This window comes from Lepisosteus platostomus, chromosome 8 (genome assembly GCF_059453375.1).
Source record: "Lepisosteus platostomus isolate fLepPlt1 chromosome 8, fLepPlt1.hap1, whole genome shotgun sequence".
Taxonomy (NCBI): Eukaryota; Metazoa; Chordata; class Actinopteri; order Semionotiformes; family Lepisosteidae; genus Lepisosteus; species Lepisosteus platostomus.
The window spans coordinates 2,400,139-2,416,786 of record NC_142618.1 but is presented as its reverse complement, the minus strand read 5'-3'; the positions used below and the strand labels follow the sequence as shown (position 1 = coordinate 2,416,786).

Here is a 16,648-nt window from a genome sequence, read left to right as displayed (position 1 = left end):
GAAAACGTTTAGTTGCCCAGTGTGTGTGGAATCATACAGAGCCCTAAAACAACAATAAAGCATTTTGTGATTTAAATGTATCTCCTTGTACAATGTGCCATGTACTGTATAGTGGAGAGCATGGCTCAGTTTGAGGCCTTTTGGGGAAAAAAAAACAGTTGAGGGTATAATTAAACAGAGGGTTCAGTCTAGCAGTAAACAGTTCCATGTTACAGAAACAGCATCAAAGCAGTGCCTTGTTGCAAGGAAAATAGAAGCAATTGAAGGCAGGAAGCCTGACAAACAGAATGAAGAAAAGAGGAGAACTGTGGATCTGATGATTTCAATGCGCAAGTTCCTGGAACTCCCTCCACAGGCGACGAGGTAAAGAAGGTGGGACACTGAACTCTCCACTTTAATTTATGTTCCAGTTCAGAATATGAGAAGGAAAAAGAAGTTCTGTCCTCAAAGAACTGTGGAACGGGGAGAATTACAAACTTTTGCAGAACTCAGAAAACTGCATCAAGGGCGCAACAAACTGGTTAGTGGGGTGACTTTTGGCAGACAGCATCGGAAACGGAGCTGTTCTGGCCCCAAGAGCTCCCGGAGGTGAGGGTGGAGGAGCTCCTATCACCAGCGGAGGATGAGGAGCCATGGACTGAACGACGAGTTGCTCTTCCCCTCATTATCAGAGTCGGAGAGAAGACTGCAGGGTAGAAAAGCCCGTCCCCCAGCCCGTCTACACTCTGTGGGTGACAGGGCCTTCTCTTGCTACGCCTCAAAGCTCTGGAACTCTCTCCCCAAGGATATCAGAGAGTCACCTTCCCTATACGCCTTCAGATCGAGAGTTAAAACCTTCTTCTTTAGAAGAGCCTTTACTGAACTGGTTCTGTTCTTTACCCTCACTGCTCCTGTTGTATTTAGTACTGCCATCTACTGTCTCCTCTCATTGTGCATATCTTGTGTATTTTTCTTATTGTTGTTGTTCTGTAAAGTGCTTTGAGAAGCCACTTTTAAAGGCGCAATCTTAAACAAAGTTTATTATTATTATTATTATTATTATAGAAGAACAGCCAAAAAGTCTAGTGATGGAGAGGCTTCAGCAGGAAGATCAGGAAGAACGGTCACTGCCACCCTTGGCAAGCGACTGGAACTGGACTGTCAATAGTGGAAAAAAAGGTGGATCTTCCAGATCTCCCCAAACAGGTAAAAAGGAGAGGGCGGGTTTGCTAGAGGTCCAGGCAACTGAGGAAAAGGGGCACACCCTGCCTGATCAGTGTCAGAGACCCTATAGGTAGAATAGGAGGATCCTCATGCGTGACCGGAATCCCACAGAATGCAGAGTAGCAGAGGGACGATCCAAAAGACGAGATCCAAAGGCAAGGTCGATAAGGGAGGCAAAGGGTCCGGTAACGAGAGATATCCAAAACAATCCAAAAGTCAGAATCCAGAAGGCGAGGTCACAAGGCGGAAGCAGAAGGTTAGCAAAAGGAGATCAGTCAAAAGACTGGGAAACGCGCACTGGAGAATACTGCAAGAGACTTCTCAATAGTGAGCGTGGGAAGGTGTGTGAGGGGAGTTTAAGTACTGAAAGGAAAGGGGTGTGATTGGATAATTGGTTAAGGGAGTGAGAATTTGAGGAATCTGGTGCATGTGGTAGGTTCAATCAGGGATGAGATTGTGAACCAGTGGTTCTGGGAGTGCAACGGCGTTTGCGAGGGAGAGTGTGGGGTGTGACAGGGATAAAACGGCGTTTGCGAGGGAGAGTGTGGGGTGTGACAATCAGACCTTGTATTGAGAGAAGAGGGGCAGGATGGCAGGACGTTACTACATCAGGAAAAGCAGGTGTTGCTGCAGCCTTCTGAGTGCGCAGAGGGGAGAACACCAGTGGTGCCACAGAGCGAAAGATGGCAGCTCTTATAGCCAGTGGTGCGGAAGAGGGGCTGGCTTGCACCAGAATTCAAAGATGTAGGAATGTGATGGGTGCGTGGCACAGGGCTTCCTTCCAGTTTGTCTACTCCTAATATCACCCGGGAAGGGGGTGTGGCGATGGAATGTCATGGCCTCTTCCGTGAGGTGAAAGAGAACGGTAGCTTCAGACAAGGGTCTCCATTTCCCAGAGAGCAGTGCGGTGGCCTGCCATCCTCTGTCAACTGACCAATAAGAGGAAGACAACAGGTCAGGTGACACGCAAGAGCAGGAAGCCGGGGCTTTCATGTGTGCCGTCTTCCTCTGCTGGCTGGGAAGTTAGCCGAACCCGTGTCACGCTCTGCGCCAGAGGACAAGGGGGTGGAAGGAAGCATCTGGCAAGTCGGGGGGCAAGAACGGAGTTTTTGTAAGATTCGAACCAGAGAGGAAAACGTGTTGTTTGAGGGCAAGTAGCTTAACTACCCCCACTGTAATTTAGAGAGGGGCCACAGAAGTTAGCTAGAGCTCAGACAGAGCCAGGATTTTGTTTTGGAACGTATTCCTGCACTGTAAATAAAAATGACTGGTTTTGTACCTAATGGTTGCGTCTGTGTGTCTGTTTTGCCTAGACCAGCCTATTTTAAGATCCCCGAGTCCTGGATGTGTCACAATATCTTATGTATTATAATTATCCACAGATTTGCATGTCATGCAGTATGTTTTCATTTTGAGCTCTACAGGACAATTATGTTTTCATTCACTGGGAAAACAAAATATACTGGGACACAACTGCTACTCACCATAAAACCCTGGATACTGAATACGGATGGATAACAATTTCAATATTAGTCTTCCGTAGGGGGAACGCATTTATTTTTGTTGTTAATATGAAGAAGGCTACAGAAACGTTTTTTAAGGTGCTCTTTTAAACATTTGTAATGAGAATTATGAAAAACTATGAAAACTATGTCAAAGAGAAAATTAGAGATTTGATTTGTAATTTCTTTCAGCCATTTTAGCTGGCTTTCAGTCACCTTGTTTGTTTTACATTGTAAATTACCTTAATTGGTGAAATAATTAGGGGTTACTCTTGCAGGAGGTAGTTAGTGCCCCGACTGCATCCCTGCCCTTGGAATACGCCATCCCACCGTTGAATGCAAACATCCAAATAGTAAATGGACTCATTTAATACCAAAATGAGCAGCCAAGAAAATAGTACCTTCAGACTAACATCATCTACACACTTGTATCCTGATATTGGTTTAACCACAACCTCCAGAAGACGGTTTCATCATTTCGCAGACTGTAATTTTATAATCTTCAGGCCTTAATACCAATCATGGTTTATCCCTCTGCTGCCAGGTTATATAAACAAGGGTTTTTAAAAAGAGCAGACGACAGAACCTTGTCTTGTTTTGCTGGTAAAGTAGCACACTTACTCATATGCTGAATAATTGGATATTTATAGTTTAATTATTATATCTCATTGAATGGTGGACTAACTTAGCAGAGCCCGAGCTAAAGACAGATCTTGTCTAGATGTTACAATATTCCCAAAACAGAGATGTTGGGTCAACACTTTACTGAAAGGTCTGCTATTAACAAGAACCACTTTGAATTTTCAGATAGAGGGATGAGTATAATGAAAATGTATGGTTGAGTAATGGTAATGGCTTTTCAGATGTCCTCTGAAGCTATGAAAAACAAAAGGTAATTTAATCAACAACACGTTGTGCATTTTAATACCTTTTAATATCTGCTCATGGGAGTCAGTGTATGAAGATGTAAAGGTCGTACAAAAGGCAAGAAAAAGACCTAAAGGTGAGATTTGATTATTTGTGTAGTAAATGTAGAGACAGTGGTGCAATGGTCAGCATCTCTGCCTTGCGATGCTGGGGTCCTGGGTTCAGTTCTCAATTCCAGACCTGGGGTGCTGTCTGTGTACATTTGTATGGGTTTCCTCTGGGTGCTCCAATTTCCTGGGTTAATTGTGTTTATTGGTTCTGGGAAAATTGGCCCTGGTGTGAGTGTGTTTGTGTCTCTGTGTGTGCACTGTGATAGACTGGCATCCCATCCAGGGTGTACCCTGCCTTGTGCCTGTTGCTTGCTGGGATAGGCTCTGGCTCCTCCACAGCCCTGTATTGGATATAGTGATTAAAAATGGAGGGTGGATTACAATATATACATGTTATGAGCTTCAAGTGTCCGCCAGTGTTCTCTACCATGATACTTATAAAAACTTATAATTTACCAGTTATTAATACTGGTGGCTAGCTACGTCAGCATGCGTAGGCTGCAAAGGAAGAAGTAACAGGTTTATTCCACGCTGAAAAGAGAAGAAAAGAAACACAATGTTTCGGCTGTGGAGCCTTTTTCGGGTGTAGCCAAAATGTTGAAAAATTGTTGAATAAGCCTATTACTTGTTCCTGTTGTTAATACTGCTCATTTTGAGGGAGAAGATACCAGCTTTTAGCAATGGACTGGAGTGCTGTCCAGGGTGTATCCTGCCTTGTGCCCATGGCTGGGATAGGCTCCGGCTCCCCTACAACAGGGAATTGGTGGAAGTGTTTAGAAAATGGAAAAGCTTAGTAAGAACAAATGGGCTTAGTAGATGCCCTTGGCCAGGGAGACGTACAATGTAAAAAGTCTGCATTCAGTGCAAGTACAAGGAGAAGTTCTACAGGTCCAGTAAGGTAAAAAATAAAATGTGTGAAAGAACAGAAGGCTAGCACAGGTGCTGTGCAAAAAAAATAAATACTGTAGAAGAATCACAACCAGCATATGGGTGGAACTGGAATGTAGCAGTAATGTAAACACCCTGTTATGTATTCTATGTTTACAGTGAATTCAACACAAGTCACATCGCCGGTTTGAGAATTAAAAACATGAACAATGATCAACTTCCTTTTACATCACAGATCATAATCCATTGTATCAAGGCACAGCAAAAGGAAAAAAAACATTAGACCTAATAATCCATTTAATACCACAAAAGAAGCAGAACCAAAAGCTAGATTATTAGAGTAAGTTCTAAGGCAGGACATGAAATAGCTGACTGACTTGAAATATGGGCTGGGAAACCACTGGAGCAACAGAAGAGAAATCCTAGCTTCCCGGGTTTCAAGCCGTGTTTTGTGAACTACTAGACGCCCAGGGTTCAGAATGACATGCAGCCAATGCAAGGAAGCTAAAACAGGCAAGACTCATGTATTCTAGTTTTATTTAAGACTGGAGTAGCTGAGCTCTGTAGATATTTTGTTAGGAATATGCTTTGATACACCACAAAGCAATGCATTACAGTAATGAAGACTAAAAAACTACAAATGCGTGCTTGCAAGTACTCTGCATTTGACTGGGAGGGATGGACACAAGCAATGTTCCAAAGATGAAAAAGACACCTTCACACCATTATGAACATCATCTTCAAGTGTAAGATTTGTCATCAAGAGTACGTGGACTGATTTCAAGACCATCAGTAATTACACAAAATTTGACTCTGTAACAAAGCTGAAAAGGAGAGCCAGTTCCTTTAGTGTGGCCAGCATAACTTTTTGTCTTTTCAGAATTCAGATGTAAAAACATCTTGTTGGGTCCATTTTTTAACATCATGTAAACAGTGCGATGAGGCAAATAATGCTTGATTAATTCCAGGCTTTGGTGAACCTACTGTAAATGCAGCAGTTATCGGTGTAAAAAAAAAAAGCGACACCATAAATACAATCTGATTATACAAATGCTAAAAATGGGACAAAGAACCAAGCCCTATGGGACATCAGATGTGATCAACATTATTGTGGTCCAACAGTAGAATTTATTGTTGTGTAACAGTGACCAGCAGGTGAAGGTGTGGACCAGTACACAGATGAGCTGCAGTACAGTGTACAGAGCTAGAGTACAGTGACAGGTGGTGACAGTCTCACATGGAGATGCACACCGTACGCCCTGTGTGAGGGAAACTCTTCCAGGCACAGTTGAAATAAAGCTGTAAATTCTAAATCTGTTGTGCCTCACCTTTTAAATACTGTTTATGCAGTATTATTTTGGATGAGATATAAAAATGAGTTCCTGATAAAATATATACTGTAGATTTACATTACTACATATGGAGATCTGAGACTACATTCATGCAAGCTCCTGAGGCTGTCATTTTTGTGAAATGTTTCCTGTGTTTCTTTGGAGTGATTTTTTTGGGGCTACAGACCCAAATTCTGCACATGTACTCTATTGATAGATAGATACTTTATTGATCCCGTGAGGGAAATTGCAGTGCAACAGCAGCTTAACACACACAACACAGCCACAGTGTAACGAATTATATAATAATAGTACAATACATACAATACAATACAAGAGTTACTCACAGTCCGGACACACAAAGAACAAACTAGAACAGAACACAGAAAAATCGTATCACACATATGAATATAAATATAGATGTAAATATAGATATAAATATAAATGTATTGCACAGGTCCCTGGCATATATTACAACATCTCACGACTGACACCACATTTAAACCCCCCCACTGTCTGTACAGGTGTGGCAGCGAGGAGAGGTAAGCGAGGACACTTTTTCACTGGCCATTTCAAATTGGAGTGTTGTAAATGAAAATTAACATTCAGAATTGAAAGAAAGCAGTAATTCCTTAAGGAGCCAATATTAAAGGTTAATAATTATCTATGGTAACACAGCAATAAAGAATCACACAAAATATCTTAGGCCTTACCTAAAACATCAAAATAATAAAAAAGTGAGGATAATTCACAATGTTTTTAAACATAATCACAGACATGATGTGATATAATATAATCAAAGCATAAAAGAATGGTATTATATCTTTATAATCTGAGTTTTTAATAACATTTAACATTAACTCTATAACCTACAGGTGAATATTCTTGCATTAGGACAGATTAAAACTCTTTTCTCCAAGAGGCTAAATCAAATAATCTCTATAGTTAATGTACCAGATTTCCAGGTTATATCATTGGTCTGTGAATGACAGACTGTTTTTTCAGAATGTTTTTCCAGATCCCTAAATTAAAACTACAGTAAATGCACAAGAGATTTTTGAGGCATATTGGGCATGTCGAAACACACCCACTAACTGGAAGAATAAAAGATGGGCTCAAGACACCTTATTATCAGTCTGCTGCAGTACTGAGCTGCAGACGGGCTATCCTTGCCTACTGTACTACAGAGATTACAGACACCGGAGATTCTCTGCCTGAAGCAACTTTGAAGGATCAGGTGAGAATCTGACTCTGTTTTTATTAATTCTTTATCGGCTCAACAATTATTTGGGCAAAGTTATGATAATGTTATAGGTTTCATCATTTTCAGAAATAATGAAACTCTGGCTGCACTTAAAACCCCTGTGTGCAGTCTTTTCCATATATTCTTGGTGTCATACAGTATATGTCAAAATGTATAGTATTAAAATATATACTTTAACTTTTGTAGCCATCTGTGTAACGGGGCAAATTGGGCTTGAGTTAAAACTCTTCAAACAACATAGAAACACAGACTCAAACAGACTCATTGCTACAAAATTATTTGCAATGCATCCATCTACGAGTGGCAAGAATCAAGGATATCTGCATGACACAATTCTTTCCTAGCCTCAGGGTATACAACTGCTCTTTAGAGAGGAGAATATGAGTGTGTGATCAAGAACTTTGTCAACTGGTGAGCGGCTGACCTATGTCTGGATGGTCCTCATGCCCCTCACCACGTTCCCCCACTCTTCTTCAGCAGGATCACCATGAAGCCCCTTATTTTGCTGGCTCTTCTGTGCCACTCCACCCAGCGTGCGCTGAGCTCAGAAGAAGACATAGATTTGGAATGGCAGGCGTGGAAGAGAAGCTTTGGCGTTTCCTACGTCGAGAAGGTGAGAAAGCACAGTGTAATCAGACATGCAGGTGCATCTCAGAAGCCTGGAAAATGGATCGCTGTAAATACGTCAGCAAACATGTTTTTTTTGTGCTTCAATGTAAACGGTATAATTTAAACAAGAAAAACCATGGCATTACATCTAATTATACGCTGAAAATAAAGCTGTATGCTTGCATTCATCACACACTTCCGCTAAAAGTGATGACGCAGTTAAGCCTTTCGGCTGGTCTTCTGACATCCATTTACCCTGAGCCATTAGAGGAACAGCAAACAAACAACATGCAAATGGATATTTTTATTCTGTAAAGCTTATGTAAACAATTTTACAATATTAAAGTGTGATGGTACTTATATAATGCCAGGTTGAGTTTAAAGTGTAAAGGGAATGTAATATTTCTTGGACACACTCCAAGACATATCTGACTACGCCTGAAATCAGAGCTGAAAGACTAAGATAAGAAACGGGACAGTTTTTTTTTAATTATGTAACATACTGTATATATATTCTATATGAGGCATGATTTAAATTAATGATATAACTGTCACAAATAGCTATTTAATATACAGTATTGAGAGATCAGGCCCCTTTTCACATGGCAGGTTCTCATTTAATTACAGCAATGTTAGGTGATGTAGGATCTGTGTTGAGCCACATGTACACATTCAGGTGAATAGTTTGGGTTAGCTTTTATATCCCGAAACATGGACAGCTGAGAAGAAACCAATATGGATTAAATACAGTAGTTTGTTTACCGTTCATTTTATGTAATTTTATTTTATAGAGTCAAAGTATACCATGGCTGTGTACAGACAATGCTTCATATTGGGCTACTGTTTAGACTCATTAGCCAAAACATCACTGTCTGGTAAAGGTCACTTCCCTGGCCACAGGTATCCTCAGATCTCAGATCCGTGGCTGTATATATTTACATTGATTTTGATTTAGCAGCTCTCTGTACAGTGATTTAACAATTCTGGTGAGAGATGATTCTCAAGGTGTGTTCTTGTGTGATTTTAGAGTGATGAAGGTCAGAGGAAAGCCATTTGGGAAGATAACATGAAGCTAATTGAAGAGCACAACCACAACTACCTGAAAGGTGATAAGAAATTTAAACTGGCCATGAACAAATATGGAGACCTTGTGAGTATTGAGATTTGTTTTCTGTTTTAATTGTTGGTTCAAGTTCCCACCTTTTCCCATAGTTTTCAAAATGTGGCAGAAATTACTGTACTTGCAAACACTTTGTGACCTTTTTTTCCAAATCCTAGAAAAACTGTCAATCTAACACTAAGGAGAGGGCAGTCTGGCCACAGTGGAAAATACATATTCACAGTTTCATCTCATCTATATGGAGCACTGTTGCTACTCTAGCGTGTTCTTTACTGACTTGTCTTATCTTTAGACCAAAGAAGAGTACAAGATCCTGCAGGGCACAAACATTTACAACAAACCAAGGAAGGTTGGTAAGAAGGATTCTGCCCTCAAGCTCCGTGTTGCAGCTAAGAGACTCAATGCTGTTAGAGTCGACTACAGAAACATGGGCTACGTCACTCGTGTAAAGGACCAGGTAATAACCCCACTCATTTTCTTTGAACCTTCTTAGAGCTGGAACAAAAGTCTGAAAACAGAAATGCAATGTAATATAACTAAATTAAAATAAATTCCACTGCATGTTATGGAATGTCGGACTCTTACAACATGAAACAGAAGTGGGAAAGCAGGTGGAAATGTGTAAAACTGCAGCGCAGTGTGGCTCTAGTAGGGAGCTGCAATGGAAAAACTTACTTCATAAGCAAGAAGAAAGGAGATGTTTCTGTGGTGGATTCTCCTTCAGGCATAAGGCCACTGAAACAGGATACATTTTTCTTGTTATTTTCAATGTTAAATTAACCTCTTCTTCTAAGATATCTCAGATATTAAAAAATAATGGATTATAATTTGGTTTTATAGTAGTTTGACTGGTTGTAGCTTGTACATTTGCTGTTCATCACTCAAGGATGAATTATTTAGGTCCAATTAAACCAGTAGTAGCACAATTAACTTCTGGTGTGAAGTCAGGATTGTCATCTGTGACGTGTTTCACTTGTTAAGAGACAAAAGACAATTTGACCACAAAACAGACAAAAGAAAAACATTTGACCACAATGCCTCAAATTGCGCCATAGTAAAATGTTATCTACTTGATTGATTGATTGAACATGAGCCAACTACATAAAAGCAGTGACAGCATTGTTTGCAGGTCCACACATAATGAGGATCAGAAGGTTTCTAGCTGACTATGATCTCTTATCTTACTAACCACACTGAGAAAACTGAGACAGAGTCCAGGGCAGGTTTCTTCTCGTGTTCATGTATATAAATTGCAAATGCACTGTGATCTGTCCTGCACAGGGTTTCTGTGGCTCCTGCTGGGCCTTCAGCACCACAGGGGCTATCGAGGGCCAGCTGTTCAAGAGGACCGGCCAGCTGGTGTCCCTGAGTGAGCAGAACCTGCTGGACTGCTCGCGCTCCTATGGCACCTACGGCTGCAACGGAGCCTGGATGGCCAATGCCTACGACTACGTAGTGAAACACGGGCTGCAGTCTGAAGCCACCTACCCCTACACATCGCTGGTGCGGAGCAGAGTCACTGCGGAGCGTGGCCTGAGCACAAGGGGGGGCGCGCGGGGCAGGGACACTGTCTCAGGGATGTCGCTCGCCGGGCTCTTCAGAGTGATCAGCTGTTCTAAAACAGTTACAAAGTGATTAAGCAGTTTGAAACAGTAGAGTAGAGTAGTTTATTGGCATACGTACACTGACATTGGAATTCTTAATCACGCTGATCTCTTGGGACGTAAAACAGTACAGCAGACAACACTGCACAATGTAGACAGTGGATTACAAGCATAATAAATAATAACAGGAACAATAAACAAATATGTTGTGGAACAATAAATATGTAGAAGTGAGACCAAAATAAAAAGGTAGCCCATGTAAAAAGTGCAGAGTGCTGATGTACAGTATATTAGGGCCCTGCAGTTAGCTGTTGAGGATGCGTACTGCAGTGGGGTAGAAGCTGTTCTTGAGTCTAGTGGTCCGTGCTTTAACAGTGCGGAACCGCTTGAATGATGGGTCGGGCTTCATTGCGGCGGATGGTGTGAATCTCACCGATTGTTGGTCAATCACATCCTATAATCCTCTGTGCCGTTGCCCTACAGCCCTTTGTAGCGCGTATCTGTCACTGTAGTACTAGTGTTGCCACTAGTGAGGACACTTTCTGTGGTGCTGTGGTAAACGTTAATGAGGAGCTGCCTCCCCAAACCGCATTTCTTTAAGCACCGTGGAAAGTGCAGGCGCTGTTGTGCCTTTTTCGGTCTGAAAAACTTCCCAAAGCCAGAGCAGGATCTTGATTACTGTAGGTTCAGAGCTTGTTTGGGACTTCAGATGCATGTCTAGTGCATTTAATCGATCTGCATTCAGTCACTTGCAGGACGTGTATGCAGCAAGATCCACATGGCACTGTGCCTGTCCCGGAAAGTGATGTCAACTATGACATGATACGATATAATTCAGTGTTTAATCTTAAAGTCAAAGAAAATCTGCTGATTTACAATAGTTAAATTATAAATAATTGAACAAATACATTTAATTGTTGTTCTTATGGGCGATCTTGTTTTTAACACAACTTCACATATTCTAAGCCTTTTTGCTGGTGTGGAGCTTGTTTGCTCAGTTTGGTTGGAAAGAAGAGAATCTTACACAAGTGTGAGTGGTATAGGTTCATGCGAATTAGCTGTGGATACAGGTGGGGAAAAAAACTGTAAACAATATTTACATTTTCATTCTCTGTCTGCTTCCAGGATAACCAGCCTTGTTCCTATGACAAAAGAAAGTCAGTTGTTAAAATCAAGGACTACAAATTTATTCCTGCTGGAGACGAACAGGCTCTGGCTGACGCCGTGGCAACCATTGGGCCAATCACAGTCGCTGTGGACGCAGACAATCCCAGTTTCATGTTCTACAACTCAGGTATGGTTCCACACATTAAATGCAATGTGTGTTATACCAGGACTAAAACACTTCGGTGTGATGGAGCACTTTTAAAATGAATAATTTCATGTAAAGCAGCCATTCAATGTTATTATTTAAATAGCAAAAGTGTACCTTGACAGACAAGCAAAAGCTTTAGGTCTTACTGTCAGTAAACATTTTTTATAATGTGGATTAGTAAGCGATGTTTCTTCTACTTTAAAAATCCACATAATTTCTGAAAAAAAAACGAAACAATGCTGTGACGCGTGTTGACATCCTCGATGAATTCGTCAGTTATTCACGCATGTAACCCTCAGGAATGTCTTGCTCTCTGTGTAGAGCGAGTCCTGGAGGAAGTTCCCCTTTGACATTCCGATGGGGAATTCCGGTTCCAGTTAGCTTCTTGCGATCACGTGAGCTACTCGGGTCAAAGGCCTCCTCTCACCGGTGACGGTTCTGGAGCTTGTCAGTGTGTCAGGCAGCAGGAAGTCATCAGTCAGTCGACAGTTCCCAGGGGTCGGTGCAGTGTGGTGATCCAGAAGTGCCGGCACAGTCAGCTAATGACACAGAGCAGGCCTGAACCTGAGCTTGCAGCATCTAGAGTACAAGCCTCATCCTCCATTCTGAACAAGTGCTTTTACTCCTGCTTTAGTTGTGTGGGAGCCTCTGTAATGTTCGTTTCAGACACCATAGGTTTAGATGCATAAGTTAAGGTGGTATAGAAAGCACTGAGAGTGCAGCTGCATTCCCAATGATGCAAATGTATTTTATCATGAAAGGGCGTTATACTGGATTTTAGTTACTGGACTTGCAATCCATTTTTATCTTTAAGAATACTCAGCATATTCTTCTGTTTGAACTTTTTATAGTCTCTGCTACCAACTTTATTAATCTAGTTGATCTTCCCAGTTACATACAGGGAACACGACTACTAGGAGAGGTTACTAGTTGGATGTAATCAGGAAATGATTCATCCATTCATTTTTAACTGCCACTTCGCCCAAAACAGAGATGTGGAGGTCAAAGCCTAATGCAAAGCAGTGTGTGCAAAGGAGGATACATCCTGGATATATGCCCATTATATGGATGCCAGCCCATTGTACGGCACATTCGCTCAAAAACACTCAAGAGACAATTTAGGGAGGCTATTTAACTAAGATGGCAGATCTCTGGGTTGTGGATGGCCATGACAAGAATATACGGTACAAACTAGACATAGAAAGTGCCCTGGAATTAAACTCAAGTTCAAGAGCTGTAAGGCAGCAACAGTACCAGCCACTCCAATATACCTACCCCTAGATACAGTACAATGCTGAGAACAACAGGAATCATTCACTGTTCTTCCTGTAGGAATTTATGAAGAACCCAACTGTGACGCAAATAACCTGAGCCATGCAGTGCTGCTGGTTGGTTATGGATCTGAGGGAGGTAAAGACTACTGGATCATTAAAAACAGGTGGGCCATATAATGTTTATTTTCACACTGTACAAGAAAGGATGCATTATATTCAGTTATTAAACACCAGGAAGCTTGAATATATAGAGTAGCAAACTTTTGTGTCAGACAAGAAAGACAAAGTGGCTCATTCGCTAGTTTGGGCTTCCCTGTTATCTTCACCAAGTGTCGGGGATTTTTATACCAGCCCATGCGTTTGATGCTACAGTGCGACTCACCCGACTGATTGGCAGATACTCGGACAATCACAACAGGGAGCCAGTGGGAGGACTGGAGTAGTGCAATAGAATGAGGGAGGTGTGAAAGAGAAAAGGAGGGAAAGGGGATGAGGTGGAAAGGGCAGACTCTGTGTTCAGGGAGGCCAGATATACCAGTCAAGGCAGGAGGGTCCAGGGTCTGGGGCGGAAATACTGTTGGTCAGTCACCAGGGAAGCAGGAGCTTGCAGGAGCAGAAATGTGTTGGGAGTAGGAGGGGGAGGATTAAGGGAGACACTGAATGTCTTGGCAAAGGAGGAGTGGAGTAGGTGGTGGTGAAGACAGGAGAAAAAGAAATGGGGAGATTTCTGATGGAGGGGGGGAGGAAGGGGAGACTCAGAGGCTGAGTGTGAGATGGTGGGAGGGCAGGATCAGCCCGTGAGGACCCAGAGCCATGAGGACCCAGAGAGTAGGTGTATGGAGAGGAGGGCAGGAGAGCTCTGAGGGACAGAACCTCAGCAGTATGGAGGAGAGAGCCTTCCCAGCAGTGCCGGGACGTGAAATCACAGACACAGCAGGAGAACCTGGTATGAACAGTGCAGAAATGTCAAATAGTGCCTCAGAGATCAAAGTGTTTTATCTGGTTTTATGAGAGATGTAAGAAAAATTGAAAATACCATAGTTTGTCATACAAGACATCTTGTTTGGTATTTATCCATGTGCTGAGTACAGGGAGGCAAAATAAAGCAGCCATATATCATGGTTAATTATTTCCATCGTTTTGACACCACAGAGATTAGAGTGTATTGCATTGAAGAGTAAATGAAGCTACAGAGGTGTTTTGAATTACAAGAACTTAAAAGTGATGGCAATTCCCTGAACATGGTTAGCTAGTGTATTATTTTGTTTTTTGTAGAACAGAAGAGTTAGAGTTTACGGACCCCTGACAGACTTCCTGTAGATCAGTTGCTGGCTTTATCACCCAGTTTGTACTCCTAAATGACTAGTTCCACTAAATGCAGCACGATTGTCACTCTTTCTGAGGGCACAAGGGAAGATGAGGCGGAGCAGGAGGGTTCAACAAGGCTTTCCGTTGCTGTTGACCTGCAGCAGCACGAGCTCCGGCCGGTCTTGACTCTTGGGTCCCTCTGTTGTTCTGCAGCTGGGGCACTGGCTGGGGAGAGAATGGCTACATGAGGATGATCAGGAATAACAACAACGCCTGTGGGATCTCAAGCTACGCTCTCTACCCGGTACTATGATACTCACACCACCGCAGGAGTCGATACAGCAGCGGCATTAATGAAGCATTTATTTATTAAAGTGTTGAAAAAACAAGACATTTCAGACAAGGTTCTTTTAAAAAAATACTTGAAGATGTATTTTTTTATTAAACTATCATGCCACTATTATTAGGCATTTTTAGGATTGAAACTTTTGATTTGAGTAATATATTACTAGATCTGTATAGCTGCAGTAGGTTAAACATAAATAATCTTATGTTGCAAAGAAGGAGAGTGAAGTCATGGTTCATGCAGAAATAAAAGGCCGGCAACTTGATATTTCTTTTAGTTTAGAGTCTGGTACACACAATTCTGTGATCTTGGCGAGGCTATTTTTGTAAGTCGGCAAAGCAGAAAATGAAAGTTGTGAAAACGATACTAAATTATCCACTGCAGATTTTTCAGATTCAGCTTGTTTCCCCGACCACAGAGATCAGGATACATCCTTTGGCTGACACACACCACTTCCGTCAATATCAGTGATCCAAATCCGGACTCCAGGGCAGCTCATTATTCATTCTGCAAACACTGGGTTTCACATGCTGTAATATGTATTATATTATGTTGTATTTACAGACTTTGTCAGGGAGACCAAGGGAGGTTTAAAACGAACAGTTGCCAGTTCTTTTTCAACCTCCTGTACACATTTTCTATAACACTGTGCATACTTTTGCATTAATCATCATGATTCATTCTTTTGTCTCCCACTTTAAATTGCTAAAATATTGTTTTCCTCTCCAATACAATGATCAACTGTAAAACAAACATGACTATGTCTGTTTGCCAAAATGCTCTAGAGCTGCATGCAGTAGTGAAAAGAAAGCACAGATATTTTATGACCAACTGGTTTTGTAGTATTACATTTTAATTGTTATAGGGGTAATTACAGTTCTTTCACATTTTGATAGGGAACATCTAAATTTATAGTTATTTAAAATAGCAAATTAATGCAAAAATTATAGCATAAAACAAAGTGAGAGGATGTAGTAAGGTATTGTATTGTTAACTGAACTCATTAGGAGTAGGGTTGTCTCCACCCATAAATGATAACTAAAATTTTGTTTGTGTCCATCAATGCACGATCAGTACAAGCTATGTCTTCCTGCAACCTGGAGCATCTCAAACGCACAGGGCAGAAGCTGGGACTATATCTTAGCACACACAATACAGAACAAACAACATCCAACCTCCATTCAGGTGGCACCTCATCCTAGAATCACCACAAGAACTGTGCAGCAGCAGCACTGATCACTAATCCGTTAAGGTTACAACCAACTCCAAATTTATAGCAAGATCAAAAGTGAGCATTGTTCTGAATTGTACCTTTTTAAATGAAACGATATCTTCGAAGACACTGAGCAGAATTAATGGCTTCTCTGTGCTCTGTATTAAAGATCTTTTTTGAAGCACCAGGGTGAAATTCCCCCTTTGCTTGATAGAGGGTGCTCTTTGATATATTGCAAAAGTCGTGCATTGGAATTATTATAATTTATTGCTGGACACTGCTGTTTCAGTTTCTTATAACAGTGCTCTTAAAACATAAACGCACACTAGAAATAAAGAAATGCATTTCAAAATGCAGCATATTAAGCCAAATTATATTGAACTCCAAAGTGAAAGGTGTCACTGGGAAGACGACAAAATGTATCAACATCAAAAGAACCTTTAAGGTCTGAATAAAATAATGTTATGAACCAAATTGAGCCTTCTTTTATTCTCTTCTTCTCTAATCAATATATTTTAGAAATTGCTTTTGCCTGAAATTGATTGTATTTGCGCTGTATCTGAAGTGCAGCCCGAAGACCCAGGGTTTCTGAAACTTTAAACCTACGAGAAGTTCTAACGCTTAATGCAAGGAAACATGAGAACATGTTACTTCTGTCGAGATTAGATTTTAATACTTGGCATGGTTTCAGTAC

At 41.3% G+C, this 16,648-nt stretch overlaps 1 protein-coding gene across 2 annotated transcripts; it reads left to right on the top strand.

Moving 5' to 3' along the window:
* The first annotated feature begins 7,022 nt into the window (after window positions 1-7,022).
* cts12 (cathepsin 12) lies at window positions 7,023-16,428 on the top strand. 2 transcript variants are annotated; one of them, XM_088642013.1, is made up of 8 exons: window positions 7,023-7,138; window positions 7,643-7,778; window positions 8,802-8,924; window positions 9,187-9,351; window positions 10,176-10,397; window positions 11,624-11,792; window positions 13,146-13,251; window positions 14,609-16,428. In XM_088642013.1, exons 2-8 carry the CDS (start codon window positions 7,653-7,655, stop codon window positions 14,706-14,708), a joined length of 1,011 nt encoding a protein of 336 aa, XP_088498139.1. In that variant the 5' UTR covers window positions 7,023-7,138; window positions 7,643-7,652; the 3' UTR covers window positions 14,709-16,428. The 2 variants fall into 2 exon arrangements, with proteins under 2 accessions (XP_088498139.1, XP_088498138.1); XM_088642012.1 differs by having other exon boundaries at window positions 7,024-7,138; window positions 7,646-7,778.
* Window positions 16,429-16,648: the final 220 nt, after the last annotated feature.

Coding starts and splice junctions, on each gene's coding strand:
- cts12 (XM_088642013.1), top strand. CDS start 7,653: ATGAAGCCCCTTATTTTGCTGGCTCTTCTGTGCCACTCCACCCAGCGT. Junction 7,779..8,801: donor GCGTTTCCTACGTCGAGAAG/GTGAGAAAGCAC, acceptor GTGTGATTTTAG/AGTGATGAAGGTCAGAGGAA. Junction 10,398..11,623: donor CCTACCCCTACACATCGCTG/GTGCGGAGCAGA, acceptor GTCTGCTTCCAG/GATAACCAGCCTTGTTCCTA.